This window comes from Pipistrellus hanaki, assembly GCF_964339955.1.
Source record: "Pipistrellus hanaki genome assembly, chromosome: 8".
Classification (NCBI taxonomy): domain Eukaryota; kingdom Metazoa; phylum Chordata; class Mammalia; order Chiroptera; family Vespertilionidae; genus Pipistrellus; species Pipistrellus hanaki.
The window spans coordinates 56,931,354-56,958,560 of record NC_140510.1 but is presented as its reverse complement, the minus strand read 5'-3'; the positions used below and the strand labels follow the sequence as shown (position 1 = coordinate 56,958,560).

Here is a 27,207-nt window from a genome sequence, read left to right as displayed (position 1 = left end):
AGGTGGGTCGTGGTGAGCTCAGTTCTGCACCCCTCCCCTGCCCGGGAGGTGGAGGTCAGCTGTCGGCTGGACACTTTGTTTTCTGGAATGTACTGCACATTTAAGGACATTTAGTGGCATTGACACTGTTTATAAAAATGTTTCTTCTATTTTCCCTGGGCTAATTTTATCTGGTGGTAAATTATCTAATGGCTGTATGTGTTTTATTCTAGTAAACTAGAGGCCCAGTGCATGAAAATGCATGCACTGGAGGGAGGGATCCTGGCAATCAGAGAAAGGCAATGCCTCATCACACCTCTGTTGCTGCCACTGCTGGTAGCACAAGCCTCAGCTGGCCCTGGGCTGTTGGATAATCACCATCAGTGGCTTGCCTGAGCCTCGGGCCTGCCCTGGGCAGCTGGGGGGCTGAGTGTGGGAATGGCTGCACCATGTGCCTGGCTCCCTCCTCCCCCCTCACCCTAGCGAAGCTGAAAGGAATGGGGGGGGGGGGGGGACTCCATCTTGTGGCTGTGTGTGCTGCCATCTTTGTGATGCATGGCTGCGTGACGGTCAATTTGCATATCCCCTCTTTACTAGATAGGATGCGCAGTTGGCTGTGGCTCCTCACTGGTGTTTGCACTGTTGCCACGAGTCCCTTCTCACCAGTCACCCATGGGTCAGAGGTGCTCCTCTTACCTCTTCCTCGGAGGTGAGGGCTCTCCCTGGCTCACACTTGGGGTCCGTGCAGAGGCCAAAACAAATGGCCCTGCAGAGCTAGACTAGAAGGGGCTTTGACCCCGCCCCCACCCCATCCCACCCATCCTTTTAGAACAGTGTTTCCCAAACTTCTCTCATGATGAGAATCACCTGGTGGAGTTGTTAAAACACAGATTCCTGAATCCCAACTAAGAAGTGCTAAACTAGAATTTTTGAGAACATATAGGTAAAATTGCATACCTAACTTAATGCTCTGTATATATTGTAAAATCTGTCTTAGAGCACTAGTTAAGTATACAATTTTACCTATATGTTCCCAAAATTCTAGTTTAGCACTTTTTAGTTGGGATTCAGGAATCTGTATTTTAACAACTCCACCAGGTGATTCTCATCATGAGAGAAGTTTGGGAAACACTGTTTTAGAAGGTGAAGGCAGCACCTGGCCTTTTAAGGGCACCAGATACCCTGCCTCCCTCCCTCCCTGTCAGCCAGCAAGCCTGGCTCCAAAGGTAACATCGTGTCACAGGCAAAGCCCAAACCGGAGCACTGGATATTATACATTCGAAACACTTTGGCACAGGTTTTAGTTTAAAATAAAAGTGATAACCAGGAAGCAAAACGCGTTTTATTCTTAGCCCTAGACTGGGAGCGTGGGCGGCGCATGCCTCTACGTTAGCGGGCCGGTTCGGTTGTTGCTCCTGTTGCCGCGGGGAGCTGTGCTTGGCAGGCAGCCCTCCCCTCCGGGGAGACCCCAGTCGGCTTGGGGTGGGTGCATTGGCTTTGGACTTTTGTTGCTCTTGCCATACCTTTGGGTGAAGTGTTGTGGGGTTTTTTTTGCTCCCGATTTTTCTCCTTCAGTCCAGTCCAAATAAGTGGTTGTATTTTCAGAGTTCTAAATGCAGCCGCGCAAACACACCGCGCCTGGGCCTGAGGGTTTGGCGTGGGTTCCGGCTGCTATTTCCATGTGCCAGAGCCTTCTTGGAAGTCACTCCGGTTCCTCTCTGCCCGGGCTGAGACTGGGATCTCGGAGCAGTGGGGAGGGGCTGTTCACTAGGAAATTCTCCCCCCCCACCCCAGCTTCATCCCTCTGGCCGGGCAGGGCCCAGGGGAGTCCCAGGTCCAGAGGGACCCTGGCTCCGCAGTGCTGAGGGCTGGGACCTCTGCCTCCCTGCAGCGTCTGCGCAGATGGCGCCTCCCTGTCCACCCGGGAATGGCGGGAAGGGTCGTGCCCTGATGGGCTCCCGGTGGGGATGTTTGCACAGGCCACTGCTCTAAGCCAAAGTGAATCCAGCGCAGCCTGAGTCTGCTTACGGCCTCGATGGAAAGATCATCTTCTGAGATGGGCCCCCAGGAGGCGGTGACTGGCGTTAGCCCACCTTTTCCTCCTCCCTCCCCTGGCACAGAGAACCAGGGTCCTGTGTGGATGTGACCACGGCAGGGTCCCTGTCGGCAAGGACTGCATGGTGGAGCCAGGGGACGGCTCCGTTGCCTGAGCGGGGACATCCTCAGAGGCCCCGAGCGGGGAGGGGAGAGCCGGGCCCCTGGCTCTGGGCACCTGTGCCTCCTGCGTGGCTCCCTCCTGCTGCCCCTCCCCCACGCTGCCCGGCTCACCCACCTGGCTGCGGCACTGACCAAGCTTGGAGACAGTGGCTGATGAGATCCAGGAAACTCCAAGGGAGGTGGAGATGCAAATTGAATTTTCTAGAAAGAGAGTGCCACGTATGTGAAACTGCTCAAAGAAAGGAGCACCGTCCCGATGGGTCAAGTCCCTCAGTTGCAGGATCGATGGAGCGGCCGAGATCACGCCGATTTCTCCGGAGGATGTCGGGCACCAGGGACGCTTATTGAGTTTGATTTTGAATATCCACCCCGGCCTCTGCACTCTGCCGCCTGGGGAGCAGTGCTGGGTCCTTGCGTGTGAGCTGGCCCGGCAGACCACCGCCGGGACCGTGATTAGGTTTGCTGGGCATTACAGCTAATGGGCAGTTCATCCTCGTCCTGCAGCGCAGCCACAGAGCAGCAGTGGCCGTGGGATCGGGCCTGCTTCTTGGGCTCGCCCTCAGCCTTGTTTGTGGAGAAATATTGTTCCGCTGACTCTCAGCCGGACCCTCCTCTGCCCCGCCCTACATAGAGAGATAGCCCACCTTTTGTTGTTGTTTTTATTTTTATTTTTTATTAATTTATTTTAAAATATATTTTATTGATTTTTTACAGGGAGGAAGAGAGAGGGACAGAGAGTTAGAAACATCGATGAGAGAGAGTCATCGATCAATTGCCTCCTGCACACCCCCTACTGGGGATGTGCCCGCAACCAAGGTACATGCTCTTGACCAAAATCGAACCTGGGACCTTTCAGTTCGTAGGCCCATGCTTTATCCATTGAGCCAAACCGGTTCGGCGGCTGTTGTTGTTTATAAAAAATATATTTTATTGATTTCTTTCAAAGAAGAAGAGAGAGGGGTATAGAGTTAGAAACATTGATGAGAAAGTAACATTGATCAGCTGCCTCCTGCACAGCCCCCACTGGGGATGTGCCCGCAACCCAGGTACATGCCCTTGACTGGAATCGAACCTGGGACCCTTGAATCCGAAGGCAGTTGCTCTATCTACTGAGCCAAACCGGTTTCGGCTTATTGTTGTTCTTAATCCTCACCTGAGGACATTTTCCCTTTGATTCTTTAGGGAGGATGGAAGGGAGGAGGAGAGACAGAAACATTGATTGGTTGCCTCCCTATGAGGGTCGGGAATCCGGCCTGCAAACCGGTACCTGCCCTTGACCAGAATAGAATCCTGGTGCCTTCCGTCCGAGGTGTGATGCTCTATCCACTAAGCCTAACGGCCAGGGCGCACCCTCTTTCCTTTTGGTTGCTGTTGTCTGTAGTAGGTCGGGGGCAGTTCCAGCCGAAGGCCCTGCCCAGGCCTGTTGAGTTGGGAGAAGCGGGAAGCGCCCAGGCACCCGCGGGTGCAGGTCTGCAGGGAAGGGGGTTTCTGTAGCAGAGAAAGTTCTGGAGCCTGAGAGCACGGAGGGGCCTGCATGGTGGTCTTGCAAACTCAGAGACCTAAAGGAACCACAAAGGATGGTCTGAAATTAAACTTTAACTGAAAGCATTTATGGTGGGCAGTTACATCCTAGGCTGGTCTCTTCACTGACTAGGTCACCTTTTACCTTAACTGAGCCTATGAGTCTTTTTGCGTCTATACTAACTTGAAATGTCTGGGTAACTTGTAACTTCCCTTTCTCTGGAGCCCCTGGGGCACAACCTAATGTGCCTGGGCGCCAGGACAGATACCACAAATCCCTCATTGTTATCATGTTAATTGTTCCTGCACCCACCTGAGTGTGTGTCTATCATTTTACTTTTTATCCAATCCCAGGGGTTTCCCTGCTTTGCTTTCTCCCGACTCTCTAGTCTATCACCAATGGATTTCATGTCACCCACCTATGTCCCTTCCTTTGATGGCAATGTATAAATATAGATGTCACCCGCCATTCTCCCGAGCATTGTCTCAATCCGTTGAGGTTTTGCTTCCCGGCATATGTTGACAGTTTGGCTCAAATAAACTCAAAAGAAATTCTTTACGGGTTTCGATGTTTTTTACGTTAACACGGTGTTTCCTGTCATCCTTCCTCATGAAGCATCTTCAGGAGAAGTTGACACGTTGGCACCCACCCAGCCCCGTGACTCCCAGATGGATTGAAGGGCCAGTGATGGTGAGGGCACGGAGCCCTCTGGGCCTTCTGCCCCCAGCTGTGAGCAAGCATGACCCCGGGCCCTGGGGACCATGCTGCCCCAGCCCCGCCAACCTCTCCATCGGGCCCGGGGAAAGAGTTAATCCTTATGGCTTGTTCTGTGTTGTCCTCTGCACTCATTGTCCTCTCCTCTCCAGCCATCTCATTACCAACAGCAATTGCACTGTGAATTAAACAACATTACTGACTGTTTGCCATTCTTTATGGAGCTAATGCTGTCAGATGCAATTATATCCATCACCCGACGGACGGGGAGGTCAGTGAGGACTGAAGAGCCACGTTTCTCTCCTGTTTTCATCAGTGTTTATTCGGACCAGGAGAATTTTTCTTATTTCAGTTTTGTCTTAACTTTCACAAATAAGGTGGTTGCCTCCAGCCCGCATCTAAGCCGCACTGTGGAGCTCACGTTTTCCTGTTGTGCGTCCACGCGGAGTCCAGAAGGAAGAACAGGGGTCCACTTCCCCATCTCACGGGGATGGCTGTGCATCTAACCTGGCTATTTGTTCCCTGGCGAGTTCTGATGCGTGCCTTTTCCTAAAACATCCCAACGTCAACATTTTTACTTTCAAAATCTTTGCACTTTCACTTCAGGTGTTACAGTGTTTTACAGAAGCCTTCAAGTCCTGGGCCGCAGGCTGTAAGGGGCATCTCTTCGTATTTGAAGGAGGAAGGGAACATTTTCTTCCTCTCCATCCTCATTCCCCAGTCCTCTACCCTCTACTTTCCTATCCTCAGGCAGGAATCTCTCTTTTTATTAATTTATCCTCAGGCAGGAATCTCTCTCTCTTTTTTTTAATTTATCCTCAGGCAGGAATCTCTCTCTCTTTTTTTAATTTATCCTCAGGCAGGAATCTCTCTCTTTTTTTAATTTACCTTTATTGTTGAAAGTATTACAGATATTTCCCTTTGTGTTTCCCCCCACCCATTGACTCCCTCCACCCTGCACCTGCCCCTCCCAGGCCTTCTCCACACTTTTGTCTGTGTCCCAGGGCTGTGCTTCTAAGTTCCCTGGTTAATCTCTTCCCACCCCAGATAAGAATCTGTTAAGCCTTTATTTACACACCTGGCACTACGGTGGTCCCGGAGCATTCTGGAACCAGGTTTGTTATGGAGCACTTAGCCTTCAGGAACTCTGGGAGGAAGGTGTAGGGTAAAGGGAGCACCGATCCGCTGAGAAGTTAAAAGCTTGCAGATCCCCAGAGCTCCTCCTGTTGGAGACGTGTCCCTTGGGGGCTCCTCTGGAGACAAGAGAAAGAACCTGGGCAGACGCTGTTCGGGTTGTGAAGAATGCTAAGCTGCATCACGGCCTCCAGAAAAATGCTTGGGGCTCTCAGCCTGGGCATGGCTAGTCTGCGGCAGTGATTTGGGGTGTCTTGGTGGTCTGGTACATGCCACCCTATACTAAGAGGGCCGTATGAAATGGGGGGGAGGGGGTTGTTGGGTGGTTGTCAGGGAATGTGGGGGTGGGAAACTGTCTTGTTTGTGGATCTCTGAGGCCACTGACGTTCCGGGGAAGTCTTCAGTGAATCTGGTACCCCAAGGCTGTGTGCTTTATTCCATTTTCAAGGAGTTGAGGGTTTTCAAGTTAGAAATTAAATCATACCATGGAAAACAGTGCAGTGGGCATCTGCTGAACCTTGCGTTTGACAGTCACCGAGTATCCTGCATGAACCAGTGTGCAGGGTGCCGCCAGCTCTTTCCTGCAGCCTGGAAATGGACTTGATTTCATTACGGACCCGCACTTCCTCCCCCCGCACAGACGCGGGCCGCTGTGGGAGGCACAGTCTCATTTCCTGTGGACCGGCTTGGTTTTCCCACCGTGGTTCTCATTTATATTTTGGGTTTACGAGTGCTGTAAACTAAAAATAAAAGCTCCTTCACTTTTCTGTTGCTAAAAAGAATTTAAAAAAAAATCCTTGTGAAATGTAGGGTTTCACATAAACGTCTTAGTCCCCGTGATAACATGTTTTTACATTTTCACCTGCAATTTCAGGTTCTCTTTTCGACACTCGTGTGTAATTTCCTGGGTTTTGTCTGGAGCCTGTATTTGTGGTCACTGGAGCCCGATGGAAGGGGCGGGAGGGGAGCCGGTGAAGTTGCTCCCGCCGTGGCCATGCTCTCAGCTCTGGTGGGTAACTTTGGAGGAGAAGTGAGAGTCCGTAGTTCTGCTGGGAGGCGGGCTCATTCCGTCTACAGTCTAGGAACTAGGTGATTTAAAAAAAAAAATACATATTTTTATTGATTACAAAGAGGGGGACACAGATAGAAACATCAATGATGAGAGAGGATCACTGATCAGCCGCCTCCTGCAACTCCCCACACTGGGGATCAGGCCTGTGCCCTGACCGGGAATTGAACCGTGACCTCTGCTGGTTCATAGATTGACGATCAGCCACTGAGCCACGCCGGCCGGGTGGAATTAGGTGATTAATCCATGATCCCATCCCTTAGCAACTAGGAGCTAATTAAGCAGTTGGGGTTTGGGGTGTGTCTCCCCTCATCTCAGGCCACATTGTGCTTCTATTCTTTGGCCCAAGGAGGCTTTCCAAACAGAAACATTTCTGGCTTTCAAATTGGGGTGCATGTTTTGTGCGCAGTTTAATGATGGCCTGACATTTCCTGGTTAAATTTGCGGTTCTGCATAACAAACATTTTGGAAAACAGACCTCGAGCTGAGTCCCTCAATTAGTGTTATTAGCAAGCAGAGGCCGAAGGGAGCTTGTAGTCTGGTTGGACTGTAGCAAGGATCTGCGATGGGAAATGCAGCTTCTCCGGGGAGTTAATGTGAAAATAAACAACGCGATGGCCTTGTTTTCGGTTGTCTGTCTCTCGCTTTGCCCCGCAGCTCGCCGCCGCAGATGGGCAGGGTCTGTCCTCATCTGTCAGTGTCAGTGGGAAATTGCATTCCTTGGGATCCAGAGTCTTGTCCTTGTCATCGGGAGGTGGTGGGGGCCGGGGGGTCAGAGGTGGCCCTGGAAGGGGAGGCTGGGAAAAGGTTTAAAGATGAGCTTTTATTTGAAACCAGCTTTGAATCCTTTGTAGCTGCATCTTTGGGGGGGGGGGGGGGGGATAGAGCGAGACTTGGGGACGTCAGCGGGCCAGCGCCTACTGCGCATTCCATCAAGGGTCCAGTCTGCATGTCCTCTAGGGAGGGTCCCGTCTGTTCAGAGACGGACTGTGCTGTGATGCAGGGGTGCACCGAGGGACCCCTTGCCGCCAGGGGTGGGGCCAGCAGGTCGGGGCAGCCTCAGGACCTGGGCTCCTGTGGCTGACATGTGGACGGTGGCTCCCAGCCCCTCGCCCCGGAGGCTGCCTTGCCCATTGCCCTCCCATCCGCAGCCCCAGCACGGTGCCTGGCCCTGGTCCTTGGCAGCCGGGAGCCGGGTTGGCACAGGTGCAGGGGTGCCCTGGCCTCTGCATATGTCTGAGGCTGTAAACGAGGTGGATGCAGATGGCAGCAAACGGGGAGGCCTGTTGGTTGTGGTAAACATCTTTTGGTGGGGTGTGCTTAAAAAGTGGTGCATCAATGAATTGAGCTCATTTGAATTCCCAGTAACCTTCTTTGTTTAATTACTAAGGTCTGTACTAAAAACTATATTATTTAATATTTTTTTTTTCGTGGTAGAGTATAAAATCTGAAAGGTACCAAAACATGACAATGAAGAGAAAGTCTTTTCACTCCCCTTGTCCCTAAGCCATCTGGTTCCCTAACTCTTAGTCACCAGCTGTTGAGTTTTTAATCCGAGCTGAAATGTTCTCAGCCTGGACAAGCTTACGTCTGTATTTTATACATGATGTGTGCATGCACTCTCACACACACACATTTCTGTGTGTTGAGGCTTTCAGCTTTTTCTCAGCTGCATAGTATTCTACTATATGGGTACTAGAAGCCAGGGGCACGAATTTGTGCATGGGTGGGGTCCCTTGGCCTGGCTGGTGATTGGGCCGATCAGCCGGCCAGAGGGAGGGACTGCAGGAGGTTGGCTGGCATTGGGAAGTTGGCTGTGGGAGCGTACTGACCACTAGGGGGAAGCTTCTGCATTGAACATCTTTCACCTGGTGGTCAGTGTGTGTCATAGCGACCAGTATATATACTTCAACATTTATGTACCGTAACCAATGTTGGCAATGTTACACACCTTCTGGGGCATCTTGGTGCCCGAATTTCATATTGGGGAACCCATTGGAGTCACCCCACAGATCCTGTAATACCACGTCCCCATGTTCTCGAGAGAGCAGCTCATGACAGACAATCAGTGTTTTCAGTGTAATCAGCGAGGTTCACTAGTTGGTTACCATTTGCCAAGCACCGGCTGGCCGGGCCCCTGCTGGCACCACCCACGTTCATCCACTTGCAGGTGGTATCTTATCGGTGGCACTTCAGGGTGGTGCCTGGCGGCCCACAGAGGGGTGGCCAGGTGCACAACTTCCTATGCACCCGTGAGCAGACCCCCGCGTGTTCACCTCCCGGGACAGAAGCAGCCCACATTTTCACGTTCACCAACATCTTGCCTTTAGAGCTGCAGGGGCACCTCTGCCCACCTGCCCTGCCAGCTGGCCTGGCCCGTGGCTCCCCGAGAGCCTAGCATGTGATACTGAGCACTGATCTCCACTCCTTCCGGCTAAGGTTGCAGGTTCATTGGGTGTCTCGCATCTTCTCCAGCTGCTTTGGCCTCCTGACCCACCGGCCATCCTTCCCTCCTTAGCTTAACGCCGGCCGCCCTTCCTCCCCTCTTTGCAGGGCCAGGTGTCAGCTCTGTGCATGGCCGCCCACCCATTCCGTGTCCCCATGGGTTGTGTTCACCTTGCTTCCTCTGAGTGCGCTTCCCGGCCTTTCTCGCAGACCCCAGCGGCACAGCTCTGCCATTGGCTTCCCCTCCGCATCCATTTCCTTGGAGCCTCGCCCATCCCTCTGAAAAGGGGCGTGTCTTGACTCAGGCATTGGGTGAGCCCTTCCTTTGTGGAGGTAACACAGAGTGATGAGATTTCGAAATTTGTGGGAAATGCGTAGAAAGCGAATCCCCTTTGGAAGGAGAGGGCCGGAGCTGCTGCCACGCTCTGCTCCTGGCCCATAGCGTGTGGGTGTGCCATGGCTCGTGTGGGGCATGGGGGATCAGGTCATTGGGGTCATCTATATTGCGTGTGGGGGCGAGAGGCAGAGATGGCAGGCAGGGAAGTCCATCCCGAGGGAGCTAAGAGTGCTAATGGCTGTTTTTAGGGCCCATGCTGGCTGGGGTCTCGTCTTTCTGACACCCTCAGGTATGTTCCTGAGAAACAGGACTTCAGCAGAGCAGAGTCTCCTACACTATGAAATGTTACATCGTTAGCATCCGTCGGCATCCTCTATAACAGGGATCTTCAAACTACGGCCCTCGGGCCACATGCAGCCCCCAGGGGAGTCTGATCCTGCCCGCCAGGTTTTTTGGGCAGTGAGCGCAGCCAACGTGTTACAGTAGGGATTAGTAGTTCATATAGTCCGGCCCTCCAACTCTCTGAGGGACCGTGATCTGGCCCCCACTTTAAAAAGTTTGAGGACCCCTGCTCTATAACATGGTTTTGGGGATTCAGATAAGGAACTTGGAGTAAAAACCAAAAGGCCCAAAGTTGGCTGACTGGCTACGGGGTCCGTTCTGGGCAGCCAGGTGCCTCCTGCGTCTCTACCCCATGAATGCGCACAACCAGGACGTCCTGGACGGGAGGGGCCTGTGGGCTGGGCAGGTGCCCGTGAGGTGAGGGGAGTGGAAGCCACAGAGCCCTGGAGTCACGGGCGGAGTGGGCCTGTGGTTTGGGGGGGCAGAGCGCAGGCTTGGATTCGGAGCTGGTGTGTGGACTCGGGCTGGTCACCGTCTTGGGCGGAGGTGCCGTCAGGCGCTCTGTCTGCACCTCGGTGTCCTGGTCTGAAACCTGGCGCGTTGGGGCATTCCGGCCTTGCACTTCAGTGTCCTGTGTCTCACCCCGTCACCTCCTGTTTTGCAGATGCCTTTGTGAACAGCCAGGAATGGACGCTGAGCCGATCGGTCCCGGAGCTCAAAGTGGTGAGTGCTCCCCTGGCCTAGGTGGTGTCTGTGCTCACCGCAGGAGGGGCTCTGTGGCAGGCGGTGCCGATCACACCCAGGCCTGATCCCTGGGCCTGCTTGTCCCTGGGGCCCCGGGTGGAGCTTGCCTCTGGATGTGTCCCTAGAAGGGCCAGGTGTAGCTGGTGGTTTGGGGCTGAGTGCTGTGAAGCAGAGATGGACAGCCAACCAGAGCGGCCTGTGTGCCCAGGCAGGTCCCTCCATCATCCGCTCTGGTTTGTGTGTTAATGTCTCTCTCTCTCTCTCTCTCTCTCTCTCTCTCTCTCTCTCTCTCTCCATCATCCGCTCTGGTTTGTGTGTTAATGTCTCTCTCTCTCTCTCTCTCTCTCTCTCTCTCTCACACACACACACACACACACACACACACACACACACACGGCTTTATTTATCCTTTGTTGGATGTCATGGAAAATTTCTAGAACGATTCATGAGGCTTTGCAATTCATCATTTAAAAATGTGGCTGTTACTACATTATAAAGTAGTGGCATAACATTAAAAGAAGAATTTTGTTTTTAGTACAAACTTCATTCTGTCAATGATATTGTTAAAGCTTACAGTTGGCTTATGAAACATGACCTGGGTCTCTTGCAGCCACACCTTTGAGCCAGAGCCCCCTCCTGGCTTCCACTTAGGGTGAAGGAAGGGACAGACTTTATCCTGAAGTGTGATGTTCTTTGTTATGAAATAACTGGCTTTGGGGGGATGTACCTGTGTGTGTGTGTAGTTATATGTATATGTGTTTGTATGTATGCATATTTATGTGTGTATACATGTGCACACTTACGTATGTACTTATATGTATGGGTTGTGTATGTGTATCTATGTATATGTGTATATATGTTCTTATATTGCCCTGGCCGGTGTGGTTCAGAGGTTAGAGTGTCAGCTGCCCACCAGAGGGTCACAGGTTCGATTCCAATCAAGGGCATGTACCTGGGTTGCAGATTTGATCCCCCACCCCAGTCAGGGCATGTGAGGGAGGCAACCAATCTATGTATCTCTCATGTTGATGTTTTTCTTTCTTCCTCTCTGCCACTCGCTCTAAAAATCAATGGGAAAAAAATATCCTCAGGTAATGATTAACAAAATATATGTGGGTGTATGTACATGCATGTGCATATGTGTGTATGCCTATATATGTATTTATATATACAGGGTGTCCCAAAAATGTATGCACATTTTGAGTTATATAAAGGCAGTTGTTATTAAAAATACATTTAATTTCAAAATGTAATAGAAATCAGCTCTTAAAGTGTGAATACATTTTTGGGGACAGCCTGTATATGTATATTCATATGTGTATAAGTGTGTTTATATGCCTGGTATGCGTATATACACACATATGTGAACATGTGTGTCCTTGTGTATGTATATGGGTTTGTCTGTCCTTGTGTGTGTGTGTGTGTGTGTGTGTGTGTACACACACACATACACATACACCTCTGCAGTGATGGGTTCTGACCATTATGTGGGAGCAGATAAGCCCTTCCCATTCAGCACACACTGATGAAGCCTGCCTCAGTTCTCCCAGGTCCCCATTTGTTAGTAGCTCCAGGCTGTCTGCCCAGTGACCCCGAAGGCCTGGGACACCTTCCACTGGTTGGACATGGGGTGGGGAGGGGAGGAGTGCAGGACCCTTGGGTTTCTCACTTCCGCGGTGCGATTGTGCAACACGGAACACCCAGATTGTGAAGAGAGTGTATATGACTTTCATCAGCAGGAAAAGCAGGAGGACGTGTGGGAGGGCCCCTGAAATTGGGAGGCAGGGTCACCATGTCCCCATCCCTGCTGCCCTCGCCATGTGTCAGCGCTCTGCTGTGCTCTCCCTCCAAAGCTCGACCTTCTCTGGGCACCTGCTAGAGGTGTCTCCCCTTGTGGGAGAAAAAGGGTGAGTCGTGCCCATTTTGGAAGCACGAGTTCCACAGGTCTGACCTGGGAACAGCCCCTCCTCCTTGCCTGTGTTCTGAGACCCCTGGACCTGGCAGGGTCAGGAAACACCTGCCAGTCGAATGCCACACAGACGGCATCGTGGTCACCAGGAGCTTTTCAGGATGGTTGGCCAGTTTCCCGAGCTCCCTCAGGAAACCACGTGCTGTGTAGGTCCTGCCACGGGAGTGAGACGCGGGGGTGAGGTCTCGATGATGACATCGTGGCTGCACTGCAGAGCCTTTCTTCTGTGCGGGCATGTTGTACTTCACATACTGTCTCATTTAACCCTGATTATTGCCCCCCCCCCTTCCACAGATGGGGAGACTGAGGCTTGAAGGAGCAGTTAGTAAGGGCGGAGCTGGGGTGTGAGCCAGGAGCTGTGCTTGTCTGTCAGCCCTGCCAGGGGGACTTGCTGCCCCGCGGACACATTCTGTCCTCACTGTCCAGGGCGGCAGCGCTGGCCCCTGGCCCCGTGTGGCTGTGGAGCACTTGAAGTGTGGCTCGTGCAACTGAGGGGTTGACTTTGAAATTTTTTTGTGTTTAAATTGGAATAATTACAGACTGACTGTACTCGCCAAGTGTCGAACCCTCTGATGTAGCCCCGGTTTTGAGAGTTGAAGGTGTCCAGGATTCCGCCAGCCCGTAGTGAGGCTGCTTACTACCACAGATGTGTTTGCTGCCAGTTGAACAGCACGCAAATGTCTGAAATAAATGGCCAGGGGTGCAGGAGGCATTGCATCAAGGGGAGCATGGACTCCTGTTCTCCACAAATAACTCCCAAGGGTTTGTTTGAGTTCTCTGAAGGAAATGTGAGTGGCTCTGCAGGGCCTTAGGGGAGGTTCTTTTCCCCCTGCCCCCGACCCTTGTGGAAGGCAGGCTCTGCTCCTGGCGGGCGCCCCCTGGTGGGGGCTGCAGGCAGTTCATCTTCTCAGGCCTGGGCTAAGGAGTTTCAGCATCTACAGAAAGTGCTCCTTTGTTCGGGGCAGCCTCTGTGCACCCACAGGGCTGCGATTGTCTCCTGCCTGGGCCCACACCCCAAGACAGGTGGCCCCTTAGGTCAGCGCCTTCGGAACCCCTGACTCTGCTGCACAAACAGAACGAAATGACACAATAGCAAGCCTCAGATGGACTCTTTATGTAACATTTTGCAATCCATCTTCCGGAGCCTGTCAGAGAAAACAGCTCAGTGTTTGCTCTGTTTTCACGAGTGGTAGTACCATGCTGTGTCCTGAGGTTGGGTTGGGGGTCAGATAGTCAATGACATTGCACCAGAGGGTCCCTGCATGCCAGGCGCAGGCTTGGTGCTCTTGTCCGGGCGGAAAGAGGGAAGCCAGCGTTGGACGTCTTGCCTGTAGAGGGGCATGTTCATCAGTCTCTAGTCCCGGCTGGCTTCTGTGTTTTCACTGAATTCCAAGCTGGGATTTTTACTAAGAGCCTAGATTTCCTTTCAGCAAACCTCGTGTGCAGCAGGTGGGGGTGGAGTTTGGGAGGCAGGGAAGTCGGTGTGGGAGACGGTGCTCTCTTTCCCTCGTGCACGGCGATGTGGAGCGTGGCATCCTGAGGGCTCTTGGTCAACCCGGCCACCCCAGGTCGGCAGGTCTGTCATGGCCAGGACACTGTCCCCCAAGGAGCCTGCAGGCCCGGGGGCTGCCAGCACCCCTCCCCCGCCTCTGTTCCCGGGCCCAGGGCAGCTCTGCCCTGAGAAAGCCTTGTCCTTCATCCTTCTTTTCCTCCCCACGGTTGGCTGCTGGTTCCTGCAGTGTTTCAGGTTAGGTTAACGCCTGGGTGGCAACTGTAGGTCTATGAGATGGCCATTCACACCCACTAACACCTCCCACGCCCCCTGGACTGACCGATTGGTTCCTCCCGGTGGGCCAGCCAGTTCTTGGTATGTCGTGGGCACGTAGGAAGGAAGGACCGTTCCCACGTGCAGAAAGCACCGGCTTACACAGCGTTTGATTCTGAGCGTTTTCCTCCTCGGGAAAGAGGCACTCTAATCTTAATTAAAAATTTAATTCTGTGGCACGCTGTTCTAAATTTTCTCAGCGTGAAGCTGACAAACAGCAGGTGCCCTTGAGCAAAAGAATAATTAATAGGTAGAAATTCTCGGATTATAGAGGCCTCAGGTGAAAGGAAGATGTAAGAAAGCAGGAAGGAGACAGCTTTATTTAGGCTCTTCTGGGAAGCCTGGCTTTCAGCCACAGAAAGAGGAGCTCATTGGTGCTCACTAGTGTTGGGCCACTCATTCACTCGTTCATTCATTTATTCACTCATTCAGCCAGTGTTGCTGGGAGGCAGAGAACCAGGGACAAACGAGACATGGTCCTGCCCTGAGGGACCATGGTCCTGCCCTGAGGGACTCCTGGGGAGTCAGACCTCATGCTGGGGTTGAGGAGCTGGGGAGGGAAAGAGGGGAGTCCCACAGAGCAGGGGAGGAGGCACCGAGGAGCATGGGGAACCCTGCTCCCTGAGGCTGTGGCTTCAGGAAGGCTTCCTAGAAGGGGTGACATCTGAACGGCTTGCTGGCAGAGCGGGAGGACTATTTCGGGCAGCTGTGGATATGGGAAGGTCTGGGTGTCTGGGGGTGCAGCTTGGGAGCTGGGGAAGGTGAGAGCTAAAGGGCTGTAACTGGGGAGTGCAGGATGGGTGACAGGAAACAGAAAGGCCAGATTTTAACTTCTTTTCGACAGTTTCATGCCAAGTGTGTTTCCTCCTGTGTGTGTTCTTCTAGTTATAGGCTTCATCATCCGTTCTCCTCACCAGCCATTCTCTTTTCCTTCCATCTGTCCTTCCTTTCTTCCATCCACCTATCCATCCACCCATCCAACTGTCCTACCCTCCCTCCCTCCTTCCTTCCCTCCTTCCATCCATCCCTCCATTCACTTATCCATTTCTCCTTCCCTTCATCCATCCATCCATCCCTCCCTTCCATCCATGTCTTCATCTATCCCTCCATCCATCTCTTTATCCCTTTCTTCCTCCCTCCATCCCTCTCTCCATTCCTCCTCCATCCATCCCATATTTACCAGGCACTTTGTTGGGGCCAGAAACTGGTAAGTGGAGGGATGTGGAGTTGGGGAGTTGGTGTCCTTACCAGTATCCAGAGACATAGTTCTTGGTCTTCAGGGACCTGGGTGTGGTGGGGGACCGAGCCACGGACACCCCCAGTTGTGCAGAGGAGGAGCAGGAAGACCATCCCAAACTGGTCAGGTGAAGAGGCGGGAGGGCCACAGGTCTGCTGCTGGCCTGTGTGTCTGCAGACGGGCATGAGAGCTTCCAGAGGGAGACTGTTTGCTGCTCCTGGAGCATGGGCTCCGGCCTGCAGACAGTGGGCAGGCGGGTCCCAGGCTTGTGAAGTGAGTGAGAACGCCTGGGCTGCAGCTGCACCCGTTCCAGAGAAGCAGGCTTGCTCTTGTCCTCTGCCTGGTACCAGCCTCGTCCCTCCGCCCCCCACCCCGGCCCCCACATCGTCAATAACCCCTGTGGCTCATTTCACTTAGTCGGACCCAGCTCCAAACTCCTACCCCCAAATCGGGTGCAGGTAACCGTGCACTTCCTTGGTGACGGAATCACCAGAATGTCCTCCTCATCCCCAGTGCTCTGCACGCCACCATGGTCCACAGCGTTCCTACTCAGCGCTCCTCCCTCGGGACGCGGAGGGTTCACAGTTCACAGTTCAAAGTGCACAGCGCCCTGACTCACACCCTTTTCTGGGGGACCCACCGCACATGGTGTGCAGGAGAGCACCTCAGCCGCAGGTGTGGGGTGGCGTCCACGCTCCTAGGGCTGGCGAGGCGGTGAGAGGGGGGTGCTGACGAGGGAGCCAGTCCCTCTCCTCCAGCAGGAAGGTCCCTGAGCCCATCTCTGCCCTTTGCAGCCTGTGCGTGGTTCTGATTGTGTGTAACCGCACTGCACCTTTCAACTCCCTCCGCTTGTACCGTGTTTCCCCGAAAATAAGACATCCTTCGAAAATAAGACCTAGCTCATGGAAAGAAAAGACATCCCCTGAAAATAAGACCTAGTGCAACTTTGGGAGAAAAAATTAATATAAGACACTGTCTTATTTTCGGGGAAACGGTAGATTGCCGAACAGACTGACGCCCTGGTCCTTAACCACCGTCCGTTGCTTTGTTTCAGGGAATCGTGGGCAATCTGGCCAGTGGCAAGTCGGCCCTGGTGCACCGCTACCTGACCGGCACCTACGTCCAGGAGGAGTCTCCCGAAGGTACGCGGCCTGGCCGGCAGGCTCCGGCTCAGGCGGGCTCAGCTTGTCAGTGTTCCGTAGCAGACCCTAAATCATACCCTGAATCCTTACTTGGATGTGTCACTCGTCCAGAAAGTCATAGAGCACCAAGCCATAGAAGTCCTTAGGTATATTGTGTCCTCTCCAGTATTGGTCGCTGACCCACTATAGTCTCTGTGGCATTCGGAGCAAGAGTAGAACCATGAAATACTCTTGAATTGATTTCTTCTCTAATAGTCCTGTCCTTTCCAAACGTCAGTCCAGCGTCACTCCCTTAAATACTGCTCGGCTGTCTCTCCGACTGGGATGCTGGGTTTATCCATACTGTGCACATCCTGGGACGTAGTCATAGATATGAGGCATTCAGAGGCCACCACCACCTGTTGGAGTATGTTCCCCCTTTATAGCGTGTGATAAACATGTAATGGTCATTTTACATGAGAATAAGATGTTTCGTTCGCCATTAGGCTTTTCCTTCTTCCGTTAAAGCATATCCATATTATTTTATGTTCTGCTGTAAATAAAATGCTGTTAGGAACCCAGCAGCCCCTGTGTCCCTACGCCAGGCCTAGCCCACAGGCAGTTTTTCTAAATTATATTTTCTCTCCGTATAACCTTGTCAAATCCAACTCTGAGACACTGAATTTCTGGTTCCTTCTTTTTCTTACTGGCTGTTCCATTCTTTGCAGATATGGATGCAGGTAACTATGCCCTTTCTTCATGGTAGCGCTTGTCTTGTTTGGAGAGAGGAGAGGCGGCTGTGTCCTGTAGCGTTCCCTCCCCTCCTCGTCCTGTGCTCCATCTCGTTGCCTTTGATTTTGCCTTTTTTTTTTTTTTTTTAAGTTGACCATTTCACCTGTCGCGTCCCTTAGATGTGTTGTTAGCAGTAGTCTAGCTTCCTGTGTTCCCTGTAACACCTGTTTAGTGTCTAACTCCTGTCCTGGGGCCTGTGGAACCTTCGGAGAGCGCGGAGGGGCGGATTCTGTGGCCACCTGTGCCCTGGGCTCTGCCCTTCATTTGGGGAACTTTACAAGCACAAGAATGCCCCCCGTGGTGGTCCCCAGGGAGAGGCCGGCTTTTTGCATGAATCAGACGGAGAGAAAGGCCAGGGATGAACTCGGAGGCTTGAGGGTGGGAATCCGAGCGCAGACCCGTGGCCCCTGGTGGACAGTGTGTGCAGGTGCATGGCTGCAAGAGCTCAGGGAGGCTTTCTGACGCCTGGGGTCTGCACCTGGTCCGGCTGCTGTGTTTGTTCCTTTGTGTCTGAGTGTGGCTTTGGTTTTCCTAGACTGAGGTTCACTGGTTCCTCAGGTGTAGCTACTGTATAGGTTGGGGACCGCAGCCGCTCAGGGTCTGGGTCACCTGATAGCAGGCGTAATGATCACCTCTCCATGTAAAGCTGCCTGCACTGCCCACCACAGCCCCCGGGCACTTGGGTGCGAGCCTGCCCCTGGGGGTGCTCTGGCTGCTCTCATTAGGGGCTGGTGTCTGCCTGGCTGGCACCGTGGCTGGCACCGGAGTCTCCGGCCCTCTCACTCAGGGACGCCTCTCCCTCCCCCTGTGTTGTCTTTGCTGTGGCTGCGCTCTTGTCCCTGTGCACGGTCACAGTTTGTTCTGTCACATTTGGGCCTGACTGTGATGTCTTTGCAACTGCCTTGTGTTTTTATTAGCATGAAGGCATTTCTCTTGAATGTCCATTCGTTAAAAGTAAAAATCGTACCCAAACTATGGCCCCTAATAGCCCAGATTCCTTTTTTTTTTTTTTTTTTTTAAGTAACATGTTTTACTCTACTGGATTTCATGGTATCGCATGCAGTTTTATAAACAGATTTCAGAGGGTGGAGCTGCGTGCGTTTGTACACGCAAGGATATTCCTTCCTCAGCTGCGCGGTGGAAACATCTCTTCCCTCTGGCCCACACCCGAGGCCCCTGCGTCAGGAGGAGGACAGTCCCCCGGCTTCTCCCTCCACCTCAGGAGCTCACCCAGCACCAGGCCGCAGGGCCCTCACTGTCTGACCCCAGGCCAAGGGTGTGGGGGTGCTGGGAGCTCGGAGCAGCACCCACCCAGGTGAACGTGCATCGGGGCCTCTGGGTGCTGTCTTGTGCTGGAAGCCCCTTAGCCCCTGAACCCCTGTGTCTCAGAGCCTGGCCACCCGCGCCTGCCTGAACCAGGCCGGTGGCCGTGTCTGCGGAGACCAGGAAACCCTCCCACAGCCTGTCCGTGGGCCCCCGGTGGAACTCCCAATGGGACCATGGCTGTTTCAGGAAGAAAATGAATGAGAAAAGCCTTGATTTCTCCCTGTCTCACCATGGAAGCTCTCTTTCACTGCCAGGGAGCCTGTAACTGCCCCGTGGTTGCCATTCTTGTCAAGGGCAGCCCTGTGGCCCAGTGCCCTTGCGTGCTCTACTGGGAAGCTGCATGCGGAATGTTCTGGAGGGGAATGGGCTGGGTCTGCACAGGTTAACGGAGAGCATTGGAGCCGTGGCATCCTCTTCCCCCGCCCCCCCCCCCGACCTCCTCTCCCCCCCCCCCCCCCCCGAGGGTGCAGCAGGTAGAAGCCGATTGTGGCTCAGCCCCAGCCTGAGTCGGCAGGTCTGCCTGTGGAGGCCAAGGGTCAGGTTAGACCACAGCTGATGGTGTGTTGCCAGCACCAGGGGCCTGGGCTTGGAGCTGGGAGACCTTTACATTTCCTGGTGTTTGACTACCTCCTAAGATGCTCCTCCCTCTTCTAACTGCAGGAGCGGTCACCTGCCTCCAGCCACATGTGGGCAGCGACTCTAAATGGAAAACGTGTTGCTGGTGGTGGGACTGTGTGACCTGCCTGTCCGCATAGCTCTTCGGAGCTCCCTGCGGCTTCTCACGTCTGCACTGGGCCTTTCTTCTGATTGAATTAACGTGTAAATGCCCTAGCGTTCCTCTGACCCAAACCAGGCCCTGTAGGTTGCTGGGAGGGGCGGTGAGGGCCTCCCTGTTTCCGTGTTCTCTCTCGTGACCGCCCACCTCCGCCGGAGCACGCTTGCATCAGATAGAGTTTAGCGGGATCTTGGGGGATAACATTTGCTGTGTTTTAGTTGTATGATTTTGTTGGTATTTTAGTCCCGTGGCAAAGAGAGCTCATTCACACAATTCGGGTCATCTTAAAGATACAATTTAAATGACAACAGGTTTATAAGTTAAGTGTGTTTTTTTAACTAGTGAATTAACAAGGCAAAAGTAGGTAACTCAGTAGGGAGCTTTTGACTCCATGAATATAATCCAAAGAGTAAAGTTTTTGTATAGGCAAGTATATTTTTAATTTGTGTGTGTGTGTGAGAGAGAGAGAGAAAGAGAGAGAGAGAGAAAGAGAGACAGAGAGACAGAGAGACAGAGAGACAGAGACAGACACACGTGTGTGCGGACGGAGTCCTGGAGCTGCCACAACAAATGACCACAAACCAGCGGCTAAAAACAACAGGAAGTGTTCCCTCACGGCGGTGGGGCCCGGGGTCTCCGTGGAGGTGGATGGGGTTGGTCCTCCCAGGCTCTGAGGGAGAATCCTTTCTGTGTCTTTCTCCTCGCTTCCCGGGTGCCAGCATCTCTCAGTGCCCTTGGTGTGTACGCACCTCACTCCAGCCTCGGCCTCAGTCACCAGGGGGCCTTGTGTCTGTGTCCAAATGTCCCCCTTCTCACCAGGACACCAGCCCTCGAGGTAGGGCCACTCTCCTCGAATAGGACATCATCTTAATTTGATCACATCTGCAGACCCTGTTTCTAAGTAAGGTTACATCAGGGGTTTGGACCGGAACGTAAGTTTTTTGTGATAAAATTCAACCCGCACCGCGTGCTCGCCATACGCGTGCAGAGTTCGGACAAGCTGCTCTCACAGCTGTGGCGTTGTCCCGTTACCTCTCGGTGGCCAGGCCTTACTGCCATCTCACTGCTGGTCTCCTGAAGGTCACACGCACTCGGTTCCTTTACATGTGACCTTCACACCTCTGATGGGATTTCACAGCTGCCACTCACTCCTCGGCCATTAGTGCCCTATCCGTGGCTGCTAATGAGAATTGTGAGTGGCGTTTGGCATGTAATCCGAGTTTCTACATCACGTGCTTAATATTCACCCTGTTCCAGCCAGCCCCCTGTTCCAGCCACTCCGCTTCTAACTCTCCCCCTTGAAAGAGGAACGGAAGGCAGGCCGTTCAGTGCTGTGCGGGAATTTGAACCAGGACCCTCCTGAGACACTTCGCCCCGGCAGGCCAGGAGGCTGTGCCCCTGTCCCAGGAACATCTCTCTGTAGTTCCTCTTCTGGCAGAGCCCCAGCCGCTGCCTCCCTGTGGGTGGGAAAGGGGGAGGGCCACAGCTCCCTGGTGGGTTGAGCAGAAGGTTTAAGGTTAGTATTGACAAACTTAAGAATGTCCGTAGAGCTTCCTTCCTGTGGTTATAGAATAAGAGAATAAGGTGACCAGATCGTCCCACTTTTGGCAGGACAGTCCAGATTTTTAACAATTTTCCCCGCGTCCTGCGGCGTCTTAAAAAAGTCCCGATTTTTGGAAAGATTGTGTGGGCGTGGTGGGGAGGCCCGGAGCGAGGTCAGCGGGGTCGCTGCTGCGGCTGCGGCCACAGGAAGGCTTTGCGGAGGGCCTTTCGCCAGGTCTAACCGAGGAGCGGTCGTCCCTGACGTTCCCGGCCCTGTGAGCTGGACCCAGCAGGATTCCTTCCGCAGTGAATGGCTCTTCAGCTTCTCGTAGGCTCTTCACCAGCTCACATTTGTGAGCAGAAACCTCTCTCCCGGGCCCTGGCAACCCCGAAGCTGCCTAGGCCCGAGGCCAGCAGGTGCCTGGCTGAGAGCCTGGGAGCGGGGACGTGCCAGCGTGAAGGCTGCGGGGGCACCTCCTCTCACCTCCAGGAGGCAGTCCTTCATCCCACAGTGACCTGTGAGCTGTCCCTCTCATTCCGGTTCCTTCCAGCAGTGACCACACAGAGGAGGCAGCACCTGGAGCTTCCTATGTGCCCCCCCAAAACACACACACACTCTCTCTCTCACACACACACACACACACACACACCAAAAAACGGAAAACACTACCCTACAGCTGGGAATCTCAGCCCTGCACCACCCATTGGACAAATATCACAGACTGAGAGAGTCGAAAGGGTGCAGGCAAGCAATGAAAGCTGGGTCTTTCATGCGTAGTGGAGTGGAGAGGAGGGAGCAGACTCCAGCGTCCTTCCCAGATGGAGACTGGGGACAGTTAAGGGGAAACCCCAATGTCCACTATTCGGGAAAAGTTTTAGGGGAAAATGAAATGTGAGATGCTAAGACTAATTATTGCTGTCAGGTAAGGAGAGAACATGGATGAATCAATAACAGAACCCTCGTTCTGTAAGGGTTTTCCCAGAGGAGCTCCGCACGTCCGGGCGAGCAGTCGCTGCACGGTGACGTGTCCCCGCGGTGCCTGTGGTTGCTGAGCGGACATGGCACAACGCCCGTAGCTGTCATTACACAGACACCTGCTTGTCACTCGTGAGAAGGCGGGATGTGTCCGGGTGCTGGTCTGTGCCGTGTCTGAGGTTCGAACGGTCAGCGTGGAGCTGCCAGCCTCCCAGGTTCCGGAAGGTGGGTTCCGGTTTCCACAGCGCGTACCGGACTCTGCCACACCCACGTGCTCGTCTCTCAGTGAGTGTGTAACACACTTGCCGGGGCACGCTGGTCGTTCCTGCCATGCAGGTTCAGAAACACTTCTGCAGCTGTTTTCAAAATCCCCGCGTCCTGTGGGGACAGGCCTCTCAGACACGGCTAGAGCCCAGCCCGCTCGGGGCTGGGAGAGAAGGTACCCTGGGCCCGTGGCATTGCATCTGTCACCAGGACCCTGCTTCCTTGCCGCTAAAGCGATGCTGGACCCGTGGCTCTTCCCTGGAAGGCGTGTGATCGGCAGATTCAGATCTTTCTGCCTTTTAGGAAAATGCCTTTTCCTTTCTCTCTGAGGAGTCTGTCAGTTCTTTTGTTGGGCGTTTGTTGGCAGAAATACCATCTATCCTTTCGCGAGGTACGTTTTTCTGTCTTCCTGGGAGTTGACTGCTCTCTAAATACTTTATTTCTGTCTTTTTCATCTCGCTGTGTTTGTTTCAAGCCATTTCTCCGTCTTAGAAACTCAGTTTCTAGCAGTGTCTCCTCTGTTCCTTTTCCACATTTTATTTCTTCCTTGCAAAGTGGGTTTGGTCCTTGTTGTGGAGCAGAAAGGGCCCAGCCATCGGTGGTGCGGAGCCAAACACGAGAGAGACACGGAGAACCACGATGAGAAACCTTGGCCGTTTTATCGGGAACAGTGCCACCCAGGAGAGTGGGAGCTGATGCGCCAAAGCCCGGCATCCGATGGCACGTAGGGGACGGATTCTGTGGGCAAAGGCACCAGGCTCCAGGGTTAGGGGTCCAGGGGGTGCTGGGAGCTGACCGTGGGAGGCGAGGAGTGATGAGTCATTTCTTCAGGTCTGAGGATGCTCTGAGGTCTGCTCCCGGGCCCCTCTGTCTGGTTTTGTGGGAAAGTAGCCAGTGGGTCATTCCACCTGAGGGCACAGGAGCTGGAACAGAACTCAGGAGAAGGTGTGATCCTTGGCCTGCGGAGGCCTGACCCGGGACATCAGTCAGGTCTGGTGCTGTCCTCTGCTGCCTCGGTGGTTGCTGGGTATCGGGGTGGGGGGCTAGGTCTCTGAGGGGGTTGAGAGAGTTCCCAAAGCTAGGATTCAAAGCCAAAGTGACTCAAAGTCATAGGGACCCTCAGTTTCCTCCTTAGTTCTAGAGTTTTTCCATCTCATCTCCTGTGGTTTCAAGCTCTCATCCCTGGACTCCTTGCCTTTCTGAATGCCCTTCCTTAAGTGGAGTTCGGGAGGGAGCACTTGAAGAGGTTTCCTTCTGCTTTTTGGGCTTTGTTTTCCTCTCCATTGGTTGTTCTGCTGGATCCCTCCCACACACACACCCCCGCCCCCCACTGACCTATCACCCCCCCGCACCTCCATTCCCTCCTTGGTTCTGTGCATGGTGTCCTCCCATTTCTCCAGCTTCCTCGTCCTCAGGCGTCAGCCCAGGCCTCTGCTGAAACGGATGCTATCTCGACTCTGCTCAGGGACATGGGCACCGCTCAGGGTCACCCACACGGCCTGGGGCCACCGGCACCTCAGGGTGGCTGCGGGGAAGGGATGGTTTCTCTCCCTCAGTCCCTGTCAGACATGGGGTTTGGGGAGCTCCCCAACATCCGGTTTCCTGTGCAGGAGGAGGGGCTGGAGGAGAAGGGATGGGCCACTCTGCCCACATTGCCCTTTGCCAGCTGTCAATCACCTGCTGGGGGGTTCTTGGGCCACACACCTGGGGCTGGGTGTTGCTTCCTGAGTTACATTTAAAATGCCTCTGTGTGCCCTCCCTGTGTTGTCTGCTGGACAACTTAGTTTCTTCCCTCCACACGGGGGGCTGTGTGGCTGTGAGACTAGGCGCCCGTCCACCAGCTCTGGACTCCTCCTCTCTTTCTCAGGCCAGAGTTGGCTGCGTTCTGTTTGGGAAGCCACACCCCCTTTCTCGGTGGATGGTGCCCTTTCTTCCTTCCTTCCCCATCTCCTTTATGCTTTGCTTTGATGGGGGTTAATGAAGCCCTCGGAGACCCTGGCCTGCTCAGGAAGTCCCCACGTTACCACATAGCAGTCACATACATTAGATCCCTCCTGTGAGTGTAGCTTATGGAGTCACTTAAAAAAAAAAATCAATGTAAGATTAAAAAAAAAAATTGGCAGAGGAATTGAAACCTGATTCAGTTAAATTTTATACACTAAAATGTTACCAATAAAAATTTTCCCCCCGGGGTAAAAATAACATGCGGCCCAACATTTCTCTTTAAATGTCACCATACGAACTGTCTTCAGAATCTCGGTGTTCATCAGTTACCATTTCAGTGTATTTGTCAAAGCTGAAAGAGTAAAATTAATTTTTTAAAAAAATTTCTGGCACATTTGTAATTAAGATTTTTTAAATATTCTCTTAGAGAAATGAAAGAGATTCTTGGTTCTTTTCAATGTAGCCCTCCCATTCCACTTATCTGAAACAATTAGGAAGCCATGCATTTTGCAGGCATTCTTGCTATTTCACCATGGGGCTGAGTCAGGAAGAAGAACGTTTTAGGCAAATGTTGGAAATGTTTTCGTGGACGGGAATCTGACCTGTGAGGCAGGAGACGCAGTGCCGAGGCCTGTGTGCACCTGAGGGAAGGACCGCGGCTGGTTGACCCCATCTGATCAGAGGCTAGAAGAATGCTCCTCCCATTTTTATGGAAAAGGGAAATAGTACTAGAGTTTGAAAAGCAAGGCAGATTTTCACTCTTTGTTTTTGCATGGAAAAGTAAAGTTGAATGGTTACAAAAGTGCAGTCAAGTGACAGGCGGGTGAATTTCTTTATTCTTCCCTAAGCACAGGGCGAGCTTGGAGCTGGAGGCCGCCAGCCCGCTGCTGGGCTGTGAGTGGAGGAGGGAAAAGACGGGCCCTGCATTCTCCAGGTCACCCTCGGGGCGCTGGGCGCCATGGGCAGGCCGTGGGGCTCCAGCCGGGCTGGGCTGTGCAGGGAGCACAGGAGCGGCGGCAGGCGTGGACCTGCCCTTCCCGGCTGCGAGGGGCCCGGGACTCGGCCCGTGTCTGCGTGGTCTGCGTGGTCTGCCCGGGAGATCTGGGAGCGGATGGCGGCGCGGGTGACCGGGAAGAAATGCAAACTAGCGAAGGCTCGCTGTTATCACATCCCTCTCTGTTGCTTGCAGAACGTTAATCATACGTTTGTAGCTTTCAGTCCAATTAGCCAGAACGATAGAAGCAGAAATGTCAAACATCTGTGGCAGTGTTTACTCCAAGCTCTCCCCCTCTTTGGAATAGGAAAATTCCGTCTGCTCCTTCCCCCCGAAAGCAGAATGACAACACAGATGGGGCGCCGGTGCCTCCGTGCAGGCGCCCCTCAGACAAGGCTCCGGGCAGCTCTGCCGTCTGCCGCGAGCTCCGGGGGCTGGGGACCCGCCTCGCCCTTCCCTCCAGCCTCCCAGACTCCACGCCGGCTCCTGGGGCAGCGGCCAGGCATCGGGACAGTAACCCTGGAACTTTTAGGGTACTTGGTTACGGCAGATTGTAAGGGACACCCTCAATTTAAGTCTTTCTAAACGATGTTTCTGTCCTTCCTGTGTGTGATCACAGCACACGTGTGTCCTCAGCCCGCTTCTTGGTGGTGTGTTCGGTTTCACCTGTCACCCACGTGGGGAAGAAATGCAAACCAGGCTCACATCACAGGCGAGCTCAGGGGCATCCAGGGTGAGCAGGGCAGTCTTCTGGGAACCCCGACAGCTTGCCTTTGGGTGAAGCAGAATGCAGCACTCTGAGCGTGAGGTGGGGTTCAGACAGGGCGCTCCGTTCTCAGGGAGGTGAGCGAGCAGCCTCCGCGGTCCAGGGCAGCTCGGTTCTGTCCAGCCCTCTCCCCTGCCTGCTCGCCCCCGGTGACCTCACCGCGCCTCCGGCAGGATTAACCTCAGTGAAAGGGGCCTCCCTTGTCCCTTCTCATCGAGATGCCATCACCGGGACAGCCCTGCGCTTGCCGCTGCCGGCCTCGCTCCCTGCCCACCTGCACGCAGGTGTGTGAGCCAGACGTGCCGGCGTCTGCTGGAGCGGAGTTCAGGGGGATGGACGCTTTCTAACACACAGGGGCCCTGAAGGCACTTAGCTCCAGGCAGTGGTATGTGGCTGTCCGAGCGGTGGAACGCCATGATGTAACAGGGTGGGCCCTGGGCCCGGCTGCGCCTGTATGCCGGGAATACAATGTCGAGTGCAAGAGCCTGCAGGGAGGCACCTGGAGTCTGGGTAATAAACAGGCAGGTGTCAGATCTGCCTCAAAAACGAAACTGCATGTCAGGTCGCGTGGTGCCCTCTAAGACGCTGGTGGAAGTGATGGGTGGGCTGGGTGAGACCAGGGCTTGAGTTAAAAATGCCGGCAGTGGCGCCCTGCCTGCGGAGGGCCGCCTGGAGCCCGCCGGCTCCCCCGGAGACTCCCCCTCTGTGGCTCTGAGGTTGTAAGTTCTCTCCCTCTCTGGCGAGACCATGTTCCTCCAGCGCCCAGCTGCCACGTTCAGGGGAGCCGGCTGCAGTCTCACCTGTCACAGCCGTAGCTTTTCCTGCTCACATTCTTCCTGCCCCACAGCCTGGGTGCTGAAGCACCGGCCGAGTTTTACCTAATTACTGAACCTTGGGGTTCATGGCAAATGCATATGAGTATTTCTCTTTCTTTCTTCCTTCCTTCCTCCCTCCCTCCCTCCCTCCCTCCCTTCCTCCCTTCCTTCCTGAAAAAAATTATACAAGCCATTTGCAAGTGGCTGATGTCTGTGAGTGTAAAATATTGAAAAGATATGCTGTATCTTTCAGGGAAGGTGGTAAAGAGGTGCTTTTAGAATTGGAAGGGGCCTTACAGATGTTAAAAGAAGAAAAAGAAAAAAGAATGACCTCTCTTTAGAGAGGCGAGGAAATTTA

The 27,207-nt window shown here is 53.6% G+C and overlaps 1 protein-coding gene across 9 annotated transcripts in view; it reads left to right on the top strand.

The window, feature by feature from the left end:
* AGAP1 (ArfGAP with GTPase domain, ankyrin repeat and PH domain 1) overlaps window positions 1–27,207 on the top strand; it is a 392,780-nt gene that overhangs the window by 125,825 nt on the left and 239,748 nt on the right. For 5 of the 9 annotated variants that reach the window (XM_084892387.1, XM_084892386.1, XM_084892385.1 and 2 more), the window contains exons 2-3: window positions 10,424–10,482; window positions 16,589–16,676. In XM_084892387.1, the coding sequence (XP_084748513.1) occupies window positions 10,424–10,482; window positions 16,589–16,676 (147 nt within the window). Of the gene's footprint in view, window positions 1–10,423; window positions 10,483–16,588; window positions 16,677–17,383; window positions 17,396–27,207 lie in introns of all 9 variants that reach the window. The other 4 variants (XM_084892383.1, XM_084892382.1, XM_084892379.1 and 1 more) reach the window with 1 other exon arrangement.